The sequence below is a fragment of the Lathyrus oleraceus genome, chromosome 4, assembly GCF_024323335.1.
Source record: "Lathyrus oleraceus cultivar Zhongwan6 chromosome 4, CAAS_Psat_ZW6_1.0, whole genome shotgun sequence".
NCBI classification, from domain to species: domain Eukaryota; kingdom Viridiplantae; phylum Streptophyta; class Magnoliopsida; order Fabales; family Fabaceae; genus Lathyrus; species Lathyrus oleraceus.
In genome coordinates, this window is record NC_066582.1 from 15,700,329 (window position 1) to 15,718,806 (window position 18,478).

The 18,478-nt window shown below is 42.4% G+C and overlaps 1 protein-coding gene across 1 annotated transcript; it reads left to right on the top strand.

Annotated features, from left to right (window-relative positions):
- Window positions 1–1,548: 1,548 nt before the first annotated feature.
- On the top strand, window positions 1,549–2,340 carry LOC127135768 (uncharacterized). Its single transcript, XM_051062409.1, has one exon. It carries the CDS (start codon window positions 1,549–1,551, stop codon window positions 2,338–2,340), a length of 792 nt encoding a protein of 263 aa, XP_050918366.1.
- The last annotated feature ends 16,138 nt before the right edge of the window (window positions 2,341–18,478 follow it).

An 18,478-nucleotide genomic window follows, 5' to 3' on the forward strand; every position in this document is an offset into this window, starting at 1 on the left:
GACAAAAGATTTCTTTTTTTCCTTTTTCCACTTTTCTAAAAAAAATCATACTAAAATAAGCTCATCATATGCAGAGAAAATAAAACCATTGATTATGATATGGCTAAAATCAACTATGAATTTGGACTTCCGATCAACCAAGTTGAAGACGATAGTGAGGAAGATTGTGAATTACCGGCTGAACTAGCATGACTCCTTGAGCACGAGGAGAAAGAGATCCAGCCATACAAAGAACCAGTGGATGTCATTAACTTGGGTTCTGAAACTGACAAAAAAGAAGTAAAAGTTGGGGCATCCCTTGCCGAGCATGTACACTCCGAGTTGGTAGAGCTATTGCATGAATATGTTGACGTCTTCGCTTGGTCGTATCAAGATATGACAGGGTCAGACACCAACATTGTTGAACATCACTTACCACTCAAGCCTGAATGTCCTCTAGTCAAGCAGAAGCACATAAGGATCAGACCCGATATGGCACTCAAGATCAAGGAAGAGGTTAAGAAGCAACTAGACATTGGCTTCTTAGCCATTTATGAGTATCCGCAGTGGGTTGCTAATATCGTTCCAGTTCCGAAGAAGGATGGTAAATTCATAATGTGTGTAGACTATCGAGACCTCAATAGAGAATTCCCAAAGGATGACTTCCCTTTGCCTCATATTGACGTTTTGGTCGACAACACGGCTCAATTCTCCGTCTTTTCTTTCATGGATGGGTTCTCCGGGTACAATCAGATAAAGATGTCACCAGAGGATATGGATAAGACAACTTTTATCACGCCTTGGGGAACTTACTGCTACAAAGTCATGCCATTCGGCTTGAAGAACGCAGGGCCAACATATCAGCACGCCATGGTGACACTCTTTCACGACATGATTCATGAAGATATTGAGGTTTATGTGGACGACATGATTGCTAAATCCAGAACTAAGGAAGATCATCTGGTTAACCTGAGAAAGTTGTTTGTCAGACTTCGAAAGTTTAAACTGCGACTGAATCCGGCTAAATGTACTTTTGGGGTCCAATCCGGTAAACTCTTGGGTTTCATAGTCAGTCAGATGGGTATTGAGGTTGATCCCGAAAAAGTTCGAGTCATCCAAGAAATGACAGCTCCCCGAACAGAAAAAGAAGTCTGAGGCTTCCTTGGGCGACTTAATTACATCTCTAGATTCATATCTCACTTGACGGCTACCTGTGAACCGATATTCAAATTGTTGAGAAAGAACCAATCGGTTGTATGGAACAACGATTGCCAAGCGGCATTCGATAAAATAAAAAAGTACTTGCAAGAACCACCAATCTTGATACCACCGGTTCCCAGTAGACCGCTCATTATGTACCTCACAGTACTGGATGAATCCATGGGTTGCATTTTAGGTTAACACGATGACACAGGCAAGAAAGAACATGATATCTACTATCTCAGCAAGAAGTTCACTGAATGTGAGACCCGATACTCACTTTTAGAGAAGACTTGTTGTGCTTTGACTTGGGCTGCTCGACGCCTGAGACAATATATGATTTGCCACACTACTTTATTGATATCCAAGATGGATCCAATAAAGTATATATTCGAAAAGCCTGCTATTACTGGTAGAATCTCCCGGTGGCAAATGTTGTTAACCGAGTACGATATACAGTATGTGACCCAGAAAGCAATAAAATGGAGTGTTCTGTTTGACTATCTCGCTCACCTGCCTGTCGAAGGTTACCAACCGTTGAGGTTTGACTTTCCAGATGAAGAAATCATGTTTATCAGAGACTTCACTATCCCAGGCTTCGAGGTAAGCCTTGAGGAAGGCCCCGAACCAGGATCGCGATGGGCGCTTGTATTCGACGGTGCTTCCAATGCTCGAGGTCATGGCATAGGTGTTGTTATCACTTCTTCAACTGGTTTCCACCTGCCCTTTACTGCTAGATTGTGTTTTGATTACACTAACAACATGGCAGAATATGAAGCATGTATTTACGGTTTAGAGGCGACAATTGGTTTGAGAATCAAGATTCTTAAGGTATTCGGTGATTCAGCTCTGGTAATCAGTCAGGTGAAAGGCGATTGGGAGACTCAGGATAGCAAGTTGATACCTTATAAAGAGCATATCAGAAAATTGATACCCTATTTTGATGAAATCTCCTTTAACCATTTCTTTAGGGAAGAAAATCAGTTAGCAGATGCTCTAGCCACGCTGGCATCTATGTTCAAAGTCAAATGGAAGAATGAAGCACCATCCATCCAGATTGACCACTTAGATGAACCAACACATTGTCTAGCAATTGAGGCCGATCCCGACGATAAGCCTTGGTTTTATGACATAAAAACATTTATGGAGAAACAACAATAGCCCGAGGGTATATCCATTACCGATAAGAAAGCTCTGAGAAGACTCTCTTCCAAGTTCTTCCTAAATAGTGATGTCCTATACAAGAGGAATTATGATTCCGTATTGCTCAGATACGTGGATAGACACGAAGCTAGTACGATCATAAAGTCTATACACGAGGGTTGCGAGGGTGTACATGCGAATGGTCTTGCTATGGCCAAGAAGATCCTCCGGGATGGGTACTATTAGACGACCATGGAGGTTGATTGCTACAATTTTGTGAAAAGATGCCATAAGTGCCAAATATATGGTGACAAGATCTTCGTGCCACCAACTCCATTGAATGTTCTAACTTCTCCATGGCCCTTTTCTATGTGGGGCATCGATATGATTAGGATGATAGAGCCCAAAGCTTCCAATAGACATCAATTCATCCTAGTCGCTATTGATTACTTCACAAAATGTGTCGAAGCTGCTTCCTATGCCAACGTCACTCGGCAGGTGGTTACCCGGTTTATCAAGAAAGAGATAATATGCCTCTATGGAATACCTAGCAAGATCATCACTGACAACGCAGTAACCTCAACAACACTATGATGAGGGAGTTGTGCGAAGAATTTAAGATTGAGCACCACAACTCTTCACCATACCGGCCCAAGATGAACGACACCGTAGAAGCAGCTAACAAAAATATCAAGAGAATCGTCCAGAAGATGGTCAAGACATATAAGGACTGGCATGAGATGTTACCCTTTGCTATGCACGGCTACAGAACCTCGGTCCGCACATCCAATAGGGCAACTCCATACTCTCTGGTTTATAGAATAGAGGTTGTCCTACCGATTGAAGTCGAGATTCCCCCACTCAGGGTTATCATGGAAGCTGATCTTGATGAAGCTGAATGAGTTCAATCTCTGTATGACCAGCTGAATCTGATTGAAGAGAAGCGTTTGACGGCCGTCTGTCATGGTCAGTTATACCAAAGACGTCTCAAACAATCTTTTGACAAGAAGGTTCTTCCTCACGCGTACCGCGTTGGAGAACTCGTGCTCAAGAGGTATTATGTCATTCACTCAGATCCGCGAGACAAATGGACTCCCAATTATGAGGGACCTTTCGTCGTTAAAAATGCCTTCTCATGGGGGTCTCTAATCCTCACAACAATGGATGGGGAAGATTTGCCTTCGCCAGTGAATGCAGACATAGTCAAAAAATATTATGCCTAAAAAGAAATGATGAAATCCCGCTAGATTAACCTCCACAAGGAGAATCTAGGCAAAAATGGCTATCCCGGTGGACCAAAAAATGATTTGTCCATGCAAAAGTTGGGGAACACATATGAAGCTCGCTAAGCCGAAAACCCGAAAGGGCGGTTTAGGCAAAAAGGAGCATCCCGGTGGACGAAAAGAATTGAAAGGTCCAGGAAAAAGTTAGGGATAAAGGCATTGACTATGATCCTTGAGCCCATACGCTATAAGCTAGATGTCATAGGGTTAAGGGCCGATCCAATTACCATCAATCGAAGCAAGGTTTTGGGGATACAGGTTATATGGTAGAATGAGGTCAATGTTGTAATCAATGGAGAAAATCATACAAAAATATTTCCCATTGCCATTTCAATTATTTTTCAATTTTTGCAACGCCCTCATTAAGGGCATTTGCATCCTTGTACTCACCATATGTACAGATTCTGTATCAATAAAATTTTGTCATTCCATCAAACACTTTATTCTATATTTTGTATGCAAAATAATTGGCTTGTCTTGATCATATTAATGCTCTAAAATTTCCGGGAATAATAAAAAGCTACACTAAAGAGAAACACTTTGCATTACTGTTAAAACCCGATAAACCAGAAAGATGATCGGTGACTCAAAAAAGGGTTTCACTTGAACACCTGTGACACTCAATTGGTTGGGATGCCATGTTGGTTCCAGCACTTCAGTGTTCCTTAACAATCAAAGATGCCTTAATAGCAGTGTTGACCTCACGACAATTATTTTTCGATAACGAGTCGGAGTCCCCATCGCAATAAAGACTCACATCCCTACAAATGACAAATAAGCCAGCAAACATGCATCATAAAAAATAAGCATACATCATGCACCACATATAACATCTTCCCTACACTGGTGGTAGAACTTCAATCACTTGTTCAGGAAAATTTCGGGCACGTTGGTATTTAATCCCCTTCCACCTCGAATACCCGAAAAGCTCCCGCAATTCTGATATCCAGGTTCAATAAGATTAAATAGGGGCAGTTGTTGTACCCCAAATTTGCCCTTCCCTTTTCTCACCTACTAGTCCAATCACTTGATTAGGAGATCACTTGCATACATTCATAATTCACCCACATGCATCATTCCTCATGGATTCAGAAGGAACTTGGGCTTATAAAGCTAGGGCTTGTATGGATATCAAAGCCCAAGGACCATGTCACCAACATGGGGGATATGTGTCGCATCGCGCGAAAAACCGGCGGGAAAACAAGAACAACAGAGCCGCCACCGTGCGTTATTTATCCCAAAAGAGGGAAAGGAAACGCTCAGAGTAAACCTGGAAAGAACATGGTCTCGCGACCAAAGAGAATGGGTTCGGGAGTCGGTTATGCGAAGGGAAGGTATTAGCACCCCTACGCATCCGTAGTACTCTACGGGATCCACGCACAAAAGGAAGGAATATTGGTTGCTAAACACTGCTCAAACTCACACACACTGGCTGAAAGAGACAAAAGAGACTGACTGAAACTGACTCGGCAGGATGTCGCATCCTGGGCCTACTTAGTCTATCAGGCATAGACATCAGAGTCGAAGTAGTTCGGACTGGGGAAACGACACATGCTCGCTAGGATATCGCATCCTATGCATACGTATCTTCTCGGACGAGAGAAGAATCAGAGCATTCGTAGCTCGGCTGACACGCACACAAACAAACACAGGCAAAGGCAAACGTGGAGCCTGAATGCCAATCACTGGACTTACATCAGCATCCGAACCAAAACGCACGCACACTGGAACCTAACTGCCACTCGATGGACTTACATCAGCTTCCAAGCACACAACAACACAACAAGTTAATAGGGAGTCGGGGACTCGAGCCTATAACTGTCAAACAACACACACAAAAAGAAAAAAGGGCGCCCGGAGAGATCAGCTCAATCTCCTGCCTACATACTTCATCTGGTATGAAGATCAGGGCGATGTAGTTCCCCTACGTAGGGATAAAGGACTAGCCTAACCAGATAACAGAGGGAGACACAACTAGGGAGACTACGACTCGAGCCTAGATGTTATCATGCAAATTCATCCCTAAGTTAAGGTTTCTAGCTAACTGGCACAGGGAGCCAGCCTATCCTAAACATGACTTGCACAGGAAGCAAGCCAAGCCAAAACCTAACTTGCACAGGAAGCAAGTCTAAACTAATCCTAACTTGCACAGGAAGCAAGTCAAACAATCCTAACTTGCACAGGAAGCAAGTCAAACAATCCTAACTTGCACAGGAAGCAAGTCAAACAATCCTAACTTGCACAGGAAGCAAGTCAAACAATCCTACAAGCACAGATAGCACACGCTATACACAAACAAGTGGCTCAAACAAGGGTTAGGTTTTAGTCAAGGGGTCATATCAACCTCAACAAACAAACCTCTGGAATGGGGTGAGTGTTGCTCTTAACCTTGCCATTGAGGGGCTAAGGTGAAGCAGATGAAAGGATGAAGTGAGGATGAGACCTCACAGCTCTTATCCCTGGCCTGGGAGAGCTCAAGACAAGAATGTGTGGGTTCAGAAAGTGGGAACCCTTCTACACATTTAAAACTGACTCAACTGTACAGTTGTACAAGATCTTGGGTTTGTATCTGCAATGCATCAACACAGTGGTGTGAGCAAAGCAGATGACACAACATGAATAGTGGGGGATAGATTGCATATCCCTACCTTCCACCAATTGCCTCTTCACTTAGGAGGACTTTGACTCTATGCAAGGACAAAATTAAACATCCACAAACATTGCCTCTTAAGGAGGACTTCAGACAGTTGCCTGGCCAAGTAACAGGCCAGGTCTTCCAGACTACATGAAGTAAAAGAGACATACCTCAATGCAAATTGCTTATACAAGCAAAGCAAAGCAAAGTTCACAAGGAACTAAAAGCAACTAAAGTACCTGAAATCAGTCAAGCACAGTTAGTATACAAGTCAAAGTTAAATCAAAATGAAACAGACATCAACCAGTTAATCCGGAGCAAATGGATGTGCAAGGCACAAGGCTTAAGGCATGTGAGCCAAGCCACCTACAAAACAAACAAGTTAGACAATGATATTTAAGCAAGCTCAATCAAAAGAATTGGTCTCAATGGCCATTTGATGGTCAACCTGAAAACATGAACTCAAAGGTGAGTAACAGGACCACTAGGGCAAGCCTAGGGTCCAAAATGAATGAGAAAGTCAAAAAAGCAAGGGATATCCAATCAAAGTCAAGTTTAAACATTCAAGAAACAAACTCAATTGGGTTCACATTCATATCAATCACTATCATCATTTCATGAACCATTTAGGTCAAAGTATGGCAAACAGAAGCTCATAGAAGTCAACAGCAAGACTTGCATCAAAAGCAAACTAAAACATTTCCAAAACTCACCAAATAAATCATGGTCAATCCTAACACATAGCATGGTAAGCATGTCAAATTTCATCTCATTTGGACGATTGGAAGGCAGTCAATGAAAATCAGAAAGTCAAAGCCATTTTGAACATGCTCAAAGAAGTCAACCAAACATGCATCAACTTAGAAAAATCATAAATCAGAAATGGTGTATGATAAATGAATGGGACTAAAACCATGGCAAAGATGAGGATGTCTAGTTATCTCATGTAAAATTTCATGTCCATCTAATAAAGTATGAGAATTTCACAAATGAAATGGGAACAAGTGTCACACAAGGTCAACATATGACTAACCAGGGGAGAAAATCTCAAACAATGAGGAAATGCCTCAAACAATTCCAAGAAAATTCACATGTAAACTAGACATACAGGAGTAGGTTCATGCAAAATTTCAATCCATTTTGAGGTCAAGAAGCATGGTAATGAAAATCATGAAGTTGGTCATCAATGGTGTAACACAAATTGTCACACCCTAATTCAAAAAAATTAATACTCACAAACCACAAATGATAAATTCACAAACTCTACACCAAAATCACCATGAATGTGTCTAGTTTGAGCACAAAAAATTTGGGAGCCATTGGATACATTCTCATCATTTCACAAATGTTTTGGCAAAGTGTACAAAAATTGGTCACATGTCACAAACCCTAGCAACATTTAAAAACCACTCATCCAAAAATTCTGGAAAAATAATGATAAAGAAGTAGAGATCATGATGAACACAACACAAAAATCCCATTCAAATTGGATTAAAATTGAAGCATTTATGATTTTTGGAAGATTGGTTATAAAATGTGAAATTAAAATGGAATAAATGAAGCAAGAATGGCAAAGTTGTAATTCTATGATTCACTTAATTAAACACGGTCGTTTTAGCCAGGTAATGAAATGTTTTGATTGGCTGTTGGAAACAAACCAGGCATGCACGTGAGGAATGGGGAAAAATTCTGGGCAGACGATTGGGATTAGGGTTTCCACTGTTCATCCCTCTCAAAAATCATGATTTCACAAACTTGCCCAAAAATCTCAATTGAGGACATCAACATGATCAGCAAGCAATGGCAAACAAGAGTCTATCATCATTTTTCATTAGAACACAAACACATTCATGAATCGAGCAAAATAAGCAAGCATCATCAAACTTCAAAATGACCTAACTTCATGAATAAGCATCCATTTCAAAAAGTAAAAACATCATGACAACCAGCATAGAAAGACCTTTTAAAATCATGTATCAATTTGACAAAATAGGGAGGTCGAATCCATACCAAAAATTGAAGGACAGTTGTGTTCTTGATGTTGTTTGGCTGTTTGGAAGTGGAACAGTTGCAGCACAGCTATGCCTTGATGTATGATGAAGATGCCTTGGCTTGTGGATGCTTGGAATGACTTCAAATGAACTCTGCCATGGCTAATGCTTCTTTGAAATCAGTGTTAGGAAGGGAGTTTACAGGTGGGAAAATGTGGTTGGAATGAACTCAAGATGTTGTTTGAATGATGTCTAGGCAAGGCAAGGTTTAGTTCATCATGAGTTTTGTTGACTGGTTCTTGAAAAGTGCAAAGGAGTGAGTTTTTGGAGAATGAGTGCACAATGGTTCTGTTGTGTGATGGTGGCTAGCTGTTTTTCATAGCAGAAAAATGGTGAGGAAACATTGTGTTAAGCAAGGCAGGTTAGGTTACTTGTGAGTTTTTTTGGACAGAAAGTGATCTTGGCCAAGAATGAGAAGTTTTGTTTAGCATGAATGATTTTTTTGGTCTGCTGTCAAAATGGCTTGTGTTATGCAGTTAATAGTTCAGCATGATGAAAAAAGGGTGAAAAGCAATGGCCAGGGTTTTTGTTCTTTGAAGTTTGGATTGGTTTGGTAATTGCAAGTGAGAGGGATTTTTAGGGTGAGTGTGAATCAATCAAGCTCTACTGGTTTGGCTGGTGGCTACTAGTAGTGTGTTTACATGACAGAAAATAGATTATGATATCTACTGCCTTGAGTGAAGCAAATCCATGGCCAAGCTTAGTTCTGCTGAGGTTTTTGGACAGACTTCTCACAATGCAAAAGATCAGGTTTTGTTGGAAGTTTAGACAGAAAATTCTAAAAGTGCCAAAGCAAAGTCAATACAGTTTTTTCTAGGATGAATGAGCCATGACTTTGTGTTTGTTATGTTGGTTTGTGTGTCTGCTATGACAGAAAATGCTGGGACATATTGCCTCAAGCCAAGCCAACTTTGGTTCTCCTGCTGTTGGATGTTTCTTGGTTTGGAGTTTGACAGGTTTTAGAAGAATATGGCCAAAGTGTTTTTTTTTCAGCATGAATGAATGAGTCCAGTTCTGCCTGTAATGTGTTTTTTGATGGCTCTAAAATGCAACAGCAAGGTGCATGAGTGAAGTCTGTCTGCAGTGTGGGCTGCTGCTGCTACTAATGTCCTCATGACAGAAAATGATGAACAAAACTCTGCTGGACAGTACAAGGCATGGTATGGTTTTGGTCCTTTCTTCCCAATTTCAAGCAAGTAAGTATGGACTTTGTTTTGCTGGTTTTTTAAGCTGCAACATGTGTTTCAAACTGACAGAGAAATGATGCACAATGCTGCTAGGTTGTGGTACAAGGCATGGTTCAAATGCAAGCATGGAGTAGCATAGTGAAACTTGTACTTTTTCAAATTCCAAGCAACTAAGTAATGGCTTCATGTACTGCATAATTTGACTTGGCAAACATGTTTTAAATGATATTTCTGAGTTGTTCCAATTGGCCAAATGTTAGAAAAATGTTTATTTCAAAAAGTCAAACATTGGTCAAACTTGCATTTAAATGAGATAGGTCAAAAAATGCCATTTTGATTGGTGAAGTTTTGGCTCATGAAATTTATATTTTTGGAAAGAGGGGATCAAATGTGACTTGTAGAAAAAAACCCCACCAAAATTGGCCAAACGGTTTGAGAGATATGGCCTTTTGAAGTTCAAGAATTTCTGAAATCGATTCGATCATAACTTGCCAACCACACATGGGAATTAAGAGTTCTTGGACTTTTTGGAAATGGGAGAACAAGATCTTCAACTTTCATGTTGGGCAAAAATTCATTTGAAGCTTGTATCATGATGTAAGTTTGAGGATCAAGACTTTCCATTTATGGCAGGTTTCAGTTACAGGTCCAGTTTCCATTTTTTGGAAATTTTTGATCTGGCTTCAAATTCTTCCATCATGGTGTTTGACATGATATATGAGGCCTATTTGGACATGAATGAGCTCTCACAAACCAATTCCAATCATCAAATCACTGATTAAATGGACAGTTGACCAACAGTTGACTTTTAGGGTTTCTGGCTGTCTGCTCATTGACTGAGGACTTCCAAACCCTAATTCCTTGAGAATTTGACTTCAAATGATGTCCCAAGTTGTATGAACTCTTGTTGGACAAACCCTAGGGCCTTGGCTCCTTGAGAATTGTGCTTGCTTGCTTGACTGACTGATCTCCTGATCAGTTTGACCTAATTCCTTGATTGGCTTGCACTTGAGGCAAGAGAGGCAATGCAATGCTATGCGGTGGACCATGATATGCTATGACCTAATATGAAAATGTATGCATAATGATAGGTGCAAATTTGAGGTGCTACAGCTGCCCCTATTCAATCAGCTGGGAACCCGAATGGATGAGAGCAACGGCTGTCAGACTTTCAGGGTAAACAGGGATTGAATACCAAAGAACCGTAGAATTTGCACAGCTGGATATGATACAAAAAGAACCACGTCATTTACCGATGACAACTGCATGACAGCTTCAGAAAAACAAAACCGTTTACCGATGGTTGGGAACTAGAAACTTGATATTTACCGATATCAACTTCAGCAAAACCATTTACCGATGGCTGTTGGGAAACAAATCTGATGTAAAAGGAAGCAAGACCATTTACCGATGGTGGCTTCAAAGAAACTTGACATTTACCGATATCAACTTCAACTCGACCATTTACCGATGGCTACTGCAACTGGGGATCCGATATTTACCGATATCGAAGAAAACGGGGCCATTTACCGATGGCATCTCCACTTGGGGAGGAACAAAATCTTTGTGGTGTAATCAGACAAGACGTTTACCGACGACTTCTGGGGATCTTGATTTTGTTAACAAGGAAACAAGGCATGACCAGACATTTACCGATGACTGGGATGTGACTCGATGTTTACCGACATCGAAAGATGATGTTTACCGACATCCAAAGAATGACCAGACATTTACCGATGACTGGGGATGAGACTCGATGTTTACCGACATCGAAAGATGATGTTTACCGACATCAAAAGAATGACCAGACATTTACCGATGACTGGGATGAGACTCGATGTTTACCGACATCGAAAGATGATGTTTACTGACATCAAAAAAAATGACCAGACATTTACCGATGACTGGGGTGAGACTCGATGTTTACCGACATCAAAAAATGACCAGACATTTACCGATGACTGGGGTGAGACTCGATGTTTACAGACACCGAAACAATGGTGTTTACCGACACCAAAAATGATGACCAGACATTTACTGATGACTGGGGTGAGACTCGATGTTTACAGACACCGAAACAATGGTGTTTACCGACACCAAAAATGATGACCAGACATTTACTGATGACTGGGGAGAACTCGATGTTTACCGACACCGAAACAATGGCGTTTACCGACACCAAAAATGATGACCAGACATTTACCGATGACTGGAGAGAATACTCGATGTTTACAGACACCGAAACAATGGTGTTTACCGACACCAAAAATAATGACCAGACATTTACTGATGACTGGATAAAATATCCGATGTTTACAGACACCGAAACAATGGTGTTTACCGACACCAAATAAAATGACCAGACATTTACTGATGACTGGATAAAATATCCGATGTTTACAGACACCAAAACAATGGTGTTTACCGACACCAAATAAAAACACACGCGGGTGTTGGCATGACACTTACCGGTATCACAAGAACGACATCTTAAATATGTCAAGGCAAGGCTGATCATTTGCTGGGGGTCTCACTGGGGAGAAACAAACTTTCTGTCGCCATCGGGTGAGGAAATAAATCTCTATGGGGATATCAATCCTGAATGCTGTCAAGAGCAACTGTAGCAGACTTGCTGTGCTGATGTTGAAAGAAATGATCCGCCTCTGCCGGGGATACGGTCTGGTGAAGTTAACACATGAATGCATATGTTTGAATTTTTCTATGGCGTAATGCTCCATATTGAATGGGAATGCTACGCAATTTGAGGATGCAATGATTACTACATGCAAAATGCAAATGAACCCTGGCTAGGGCGCCGAAATGATCAGATACTCTGACTCTGTGGGGAGATTCCTCTTGGGGAAATACTCTGCGGGGAACTCTGCTTGAGGAATGGTAAAGCGACTTCACACTCATGTTGAAGAATAGCACTGCTGCTGGGGAAAAGTAAACTCCGCTGGGGATACCCTTCAGTCCACAGATAGGATAAATGTTGGAGATAAATTTAATGAACCTGCTTCACTCGGGGAGGAAATCGGCGAATACAGGCCTGCTGGGGATAGGCAATCCTTAGATCTGTTGGGAAATAGGAAGCACTATCCACAGACGTCTCTGCAGGGGAACATAGCTCTGATAGCTTCCGAACTTGCTTGGGGAAAATATCTGCTGAGGAAACGTCCTCACAGATGCCAATCTGAAAAACAACACAACAAAATGCCCCCAGGGGACACATGGACAAGATACGCTCAAGTGTCCTCAACATTCAAAATGACTTTCAAATGTTTTATCTTTCTGCACGTTATTGTGTAGCCTTCATGTTCTTATATGCAATGCTTATCAAAAATTCGGACATTTTGCAAACAAAACAGTAAAAATAAAAACAGAAAAAGCTATTTATCTGAATAACGACTTTTATTGATTGAAAATGTGCCTGAAAAGGCGAATACATTGGGAAGCAATTCCTGGAAAGAGGTAATTGCGCACAAAAGGAAAAATCTATCCTAATGGCAACGTGAACACGGCATCCACTATTTCCCCATTCTGTTATAACTCACAGATCATCAGTTTTCCTCCCAACTCCTTGCTTTCTGAGAAGAATAACTGGACGGATCACATCTTTCGAGATGGCAGACGACAAAGCTTGATGAAGTACAGATAACTCAGACTGTAGTCTTCGCTTTAATCCCTAACTTTTGCCTGGATCGCCCTTTTCGGGTTTTCAATCCACCGGGATACCCATTTTTGCCTAAGCCGCCCTTGCGGGTTTTCGACTTACCGGGTGTACGAATTCTTTTCATTTTATCCCTAATTTTTGCCCGAACCTTTTCTTTCTGTTTTTTGGTTCACCAGGATGCCCATTTTTTCCTGGACTCTTTTTTCTTTTTGTCCAGCGGGTCTATTTATGCGAAGTATCTTTTGACTACATCTGAGTTAACAGGAGACGGAAAATCTTCACCATCCATAGTTGTCAGCATCAAGGCTCCACCGGAGAATACCTTTTTCACAACATACGGACCTTCATAATTAGGAGTCCACTTGCCCCTGTTATCTGTACCGGGAGGGAGGATCCTCTTCAAGACTAGATCACCGATCTGATAGCTTCGAGGACGCACTTTCTGATCAAAGGCTCGCTTCATCCTTCTCTGATACAACTGTCCATGACATACAGCTGCTAGACGTCTCTCCTCGATAAGGCTCAACTCGTTAAACCTTGTTCGAATCCACTCGGCTTCGTCCAGCTTGACATCCAATAAAACTCTCAGAGAAGGAATCTCCACTTCAACAGGTAGGACAGCTTCCATACCATACACAAGGGAGTAGGGGTTGCCCCGGTCGACGTACGTACTGAGGTACGGTACCCATGCAAAGCGAAAGGCAGCATCTCATGCCAATCCTTGTACGTAACGACCATCTTCTGCACAATCTTCTTGATATTCTTGTTCGCCGCTTCTACAGCACCATTCATCTTCGGTCTGTAAGGAGAAGAGTTGTGATGTTCAATCTTGAAATCTTTACAAAGCTCTTTCATCATCTTGTTGTTGAGATTCGAACCATTGTCAGTGATGATTCTCTCAGGAACTCCGTAACGACATATGATTTCTTTCTTGATGAACCGGGTAACCACTTGTTTGGTAACATTAGCATAGGAAGCTGCTTCCACCCATTTGGTGAAATAGTCAATCGCAACCAAGATGAAGCGATGTCCATTCGAAGCAGTAGGCTCAATCTTCCCAATCATATCAATGCCCCACATGGCAAACGGCCAAGGCGAATTCATGACATTCAGAGGGCTTGGTGGTACATGCACCTTATCAGCATAGATTTGACACTTATGGCACTTCCGAGCATACTTGAAACAATCGGATTCCATAGTCATCCAGTAATAACCCGCTCTCAACAATTTCTTAGCCATTGCATGTCCGCCGGCATGAGTACCGAAGGAACCTTCATGAACTTCCTGCATTAACATGTCTGCCTCGGGTCTATCCACGCATCTGAGCAAGACCATGTCAAAGTTTCTCTTATACAACACATCATCCTGATTCAAATAGAAGCTTCCAGCTAGCCTCCTCAGGGTTTTCTTGTCATTCTTAGACGCACCTTCAGGATACTCTTGAGTCTTGAGGAAGTTCTTGATGTCATAATACCACGGCTTCTCATCAATCACAACAGACTCGGCTGCAAACACATACGCAGGTCTCTCAAGTCGATTCACCGCAACATGTGGCACATGATTCCACCAATGAACTTTGATCATAGACGACAAAGTAGCCAAGGCATCGGCCATTTGATTCTCATCCCGGGGGACATGATACAACTTCACTTTCTTGAAGAACGTCAGTATTCTTCTGGTGTAATCTCTATACGGAATCAGATGCGGCTGGTTCGTATTCCAATCTCCATTGACTTGATTGACCACTAGAGCGGAATCTCCAAATATATCAAGAGTTTTGATCCTCAGATCAATGGCTTCTTCTATCCCCATGATACAAGCCTCATACTCAGCTTCGTTGTTGGTGACGTCAAAAGTCAATCTGGCAGAAAAAGGTATATGAGCACCTTTAGGATTGATCAATACTGCCCCAACACCGTTTCCATTCATGTTCACAGCCCCATCAAACATCAGTGTCCATTTGTCATCCGGGTCCGGTCCTTCCTCGACAAGAGGCTCTTCGCAATCTTTCATCTTCAGATACATGATGTCTTCATCAGGGAATTCAAACATCATAGGCTGATAATCTTCAATCGGTTGCTCGGCGAGGTAGTCTGACAGAATACTACCCTTGATGGCCTTCTGAGACGTGTACTGAATGTCATATTCTGTTAGAATCATCTGCCAACGGGCAACGCGTCCGGTGAGAGCCGGTTTCTCAAAGATGTACTTTACTGGATCCATCTTAGAAATCAATAAGGTAGTATGGTTCAACATATACTGTCTCAGTCGGCGAGCAGCCCAGGCCAAAGCACAGCAAGTTTTCTCGAGCAGTGAATATCTTGTTTCACAGTCGGTAAACTTTTTGCTAAGGTAGTATATGGCATGCTCTTTTCGACCAGACTCGTCATGCTGTCCCAATACACACCCCATCGAGTTCTCAGTCACTGACAGGTACATTATCAGAGGTCTCCCTGGAACTGGAGGTATGAGGATTGGAGGTTTCTGTAAATACTCCTTGATTTTGTCAAAAGCTTTCTGACAATCATCATTCCACTTGATCGCTTGATTCTTTCTGAGCAGTTTGAAAATTGGTTCACACGTAGCAGTTAGATGAGATATGAACCTTGCAATGTAGTTCAATCTCCCTAAAAACCCACGGACTTGCTTCTCCGTTTTCGGTTCAGGCATCTCTTGAATAGCTTTGACTTTTGCTGGATCAACCTCAATCCCTTTCTCACTGACAATGAAGCCTAAAAGCTTCCCTGATCTCACCCCAAACGTACACTTGTTCGGATTCAACCTCAGCTTGAACTTTCTCAACCGGTCAAACAGCTTCTGCAAATTAACCAGGTGCTCCTCTTCTGTCTGCGACTTCGCAATCATGTCATCTACGTACACTTCAATTTCTTTGTGCATCATGTCATGAAAGAGAGTCGTCATAGCCCTCTGATAGGTAGCACCAGCATTCTTTAGCCCAAACGGCATCACCTTATAGCAGAACGTGCCCCAAGGTGTAATGAATGTCGTCTTTTCCATGTCCTCTGGCGCCATCTTGATCTGATTATATCCGGAGAAACCATCCATGAAAGAGAATACCGAGGATTGAGCCGTATTATCAACCAATACATCAATGTGAGGTAATGGGAAATCATCTTTCGGACTCGCTCTATTCAAATCCCGGTAATCGACACACATTCTGACTTTACCATCCTTCTTCGGCACAGGAACGATGTTGGCCACCCACGGCGGATAACTTGTAACAGCCAGAAAACCTGCATCCCACTGCTTCTGGACCTCTTCCTTGATCTTAGTCGCCATGTCAGGACTCGTTCTACGAAGCTTCTGCTTGACAGAAGGACATCCTTCTCTAAGAGGTAATCGATGCACCACAATGTCTGTATCCAAACCAGGCATATCTTGATATGACCAGGCGAACACTTCCACATATTCTCTCAGCATCTCAATCAGCCTCCTCTTGACAGAGTCCTCTAAAACAGCCCCAATCTTGATTTCTCTTTTGGCGTCCTCAGTACCCAAATTAATAGTTTCCAACTCCTCCTGATGAGGTTGGATGACCCTTTCCTCCTGCTTCAGCAATCTGACCAATTCTGCAGGGAGTTCACAGTCTTCCTCACTCTCCTCTTCAGCTTGGTAGATGGGATTGTCGAAATCATACTGAGCCATAACAGAACTGTTCATAGTGAATGCCATAAGATCGCTTCTGCATGTTTAATGCTTTGTTTTTAGAAAAAGAGTTCAAGAAGTCGCAAAAAAAAAAAAACATTGCCATTTTTATTGTTTTTGAAAAAGAAAAATGAAAACAAAAATAGAAAGACAGGGATCACAAAGTTTGATTGCAAAAAAATGTCCTTCATTAATGATAATCATTAAAACATGATGAGGCCCTACAAAAATGAATCACTACGCCTTGGGCAGAACGTAGGATTTTCATGCAAAATGACAAAACAACAGAAAATTACTCTGTCAGAAGAGTAACTTGAACCACTTCTTCAGCCGTCCAGTTGTCGATAGACCCCCCTGGTGCACACGGGCGAACCCAGTTGTCCAAATCACAATCACTGTCACAGTCTTCAATACCGGTTGCGGAGACGTCACCATGATTCATCAGCCCAGCGCTGGTAAAGGTACTCGGACCCGCTTGACCATTTTGCTCTGCTTGGAGAGGCTCGTAACCAACGCCAAATTTGTCTTCTTTAACTGGCAAGTCCACCATCTTGCCCTAGCCTTCAGCTTTGCCAGAATCAACAACCTCCTTAGCCTGCTTGTAAGAAGTGATTGAAGCACCTGGCTTCCTCTGCTCAGCGTACGCCACTTTCTCAAGAGCCACAGTCTCAAACGCCTGGCATAAGGTTTCGTGGATCTCGCCATCCACCTCAACATATTTGAACGAGGATAGATGACTCACCAGAATCTCTTCTTCACCGCACACGGTCACAATCTGACTGTTCCAGACATACTTGAGCTTTTGATGGAGAGTCGACGAGACTGCCCCTGCTGCATGAATCCATGGGCGCCCCAATAGACAGCTATAGGCGGGCTGGATGTCCATAACATAGAAGATGATATCAAAAACCTCAGGACCTATCTTCACAGGCAAGGTAACTTCCCCACACACAGAACGTTTGGATCCGTCGAAAGCACGAACGATCAGGTCACTGGGAGTAAGCACAAACCCTTCCGCATCAATCTTCCTCAGAATCTGCTTAGGTAACACATTCAGCGACGACCCGGTATCTACCAATACGTGAGACAACACTGCCCCCTTGCACTCCATGGTGATGTGCAAGGCTTTGTTATGGTTTCGCCCTTCAGGCGGTAAGTCCAGGTTGGTGAAACCTACACCATGTCTGGTGCTCACATTGGCCATCACACCCTCCAGTTGATTGACAGAAATCTCTTGAGGTACGTAAGCTAGGTTCAACATCTTCAGCAAGGCGTTACGGTGTGCCTCAGAACACAACAACAGTGAAAGTATAGAAATCTTGGACGGAGTTTGATTCAACTGATCCACAATCTTGTAGTCACTCTTCTTGATTATCTTCATAAACTCCTCCACGTCCTTCTCAAATGACCCCTCGGGCGCTTCCTTTTGGACAGGTTCTTCCTCAACCACAGCTTGCTTACCCTTTGCTCTGGCAGAAGCCTCAGCATTATTGTCCCTCAAAGGCTGCGGTGCGAACAGACGACCGCTTCTGGTAAAACCTCCTGGACCCCCTACATTATCCACAGCCGGACCAACAGTTGCAGGAACTCTATTCGGTAAGCCAATTGTCACTGGAGTTTGATTCACTGGTCTTGTCTGACTTTCAGCCCTTCTGTAACTG

Bases quoted from the DNA above. Each gene is read 5' to 3' on its own strand.
- LOC127135768 (XM_051062409.1), top strand. From the start codon at position 1,549: ATGGATCCAATAAAGTATATATTCGAAAAGCCTGCTATTACTGGTAGA.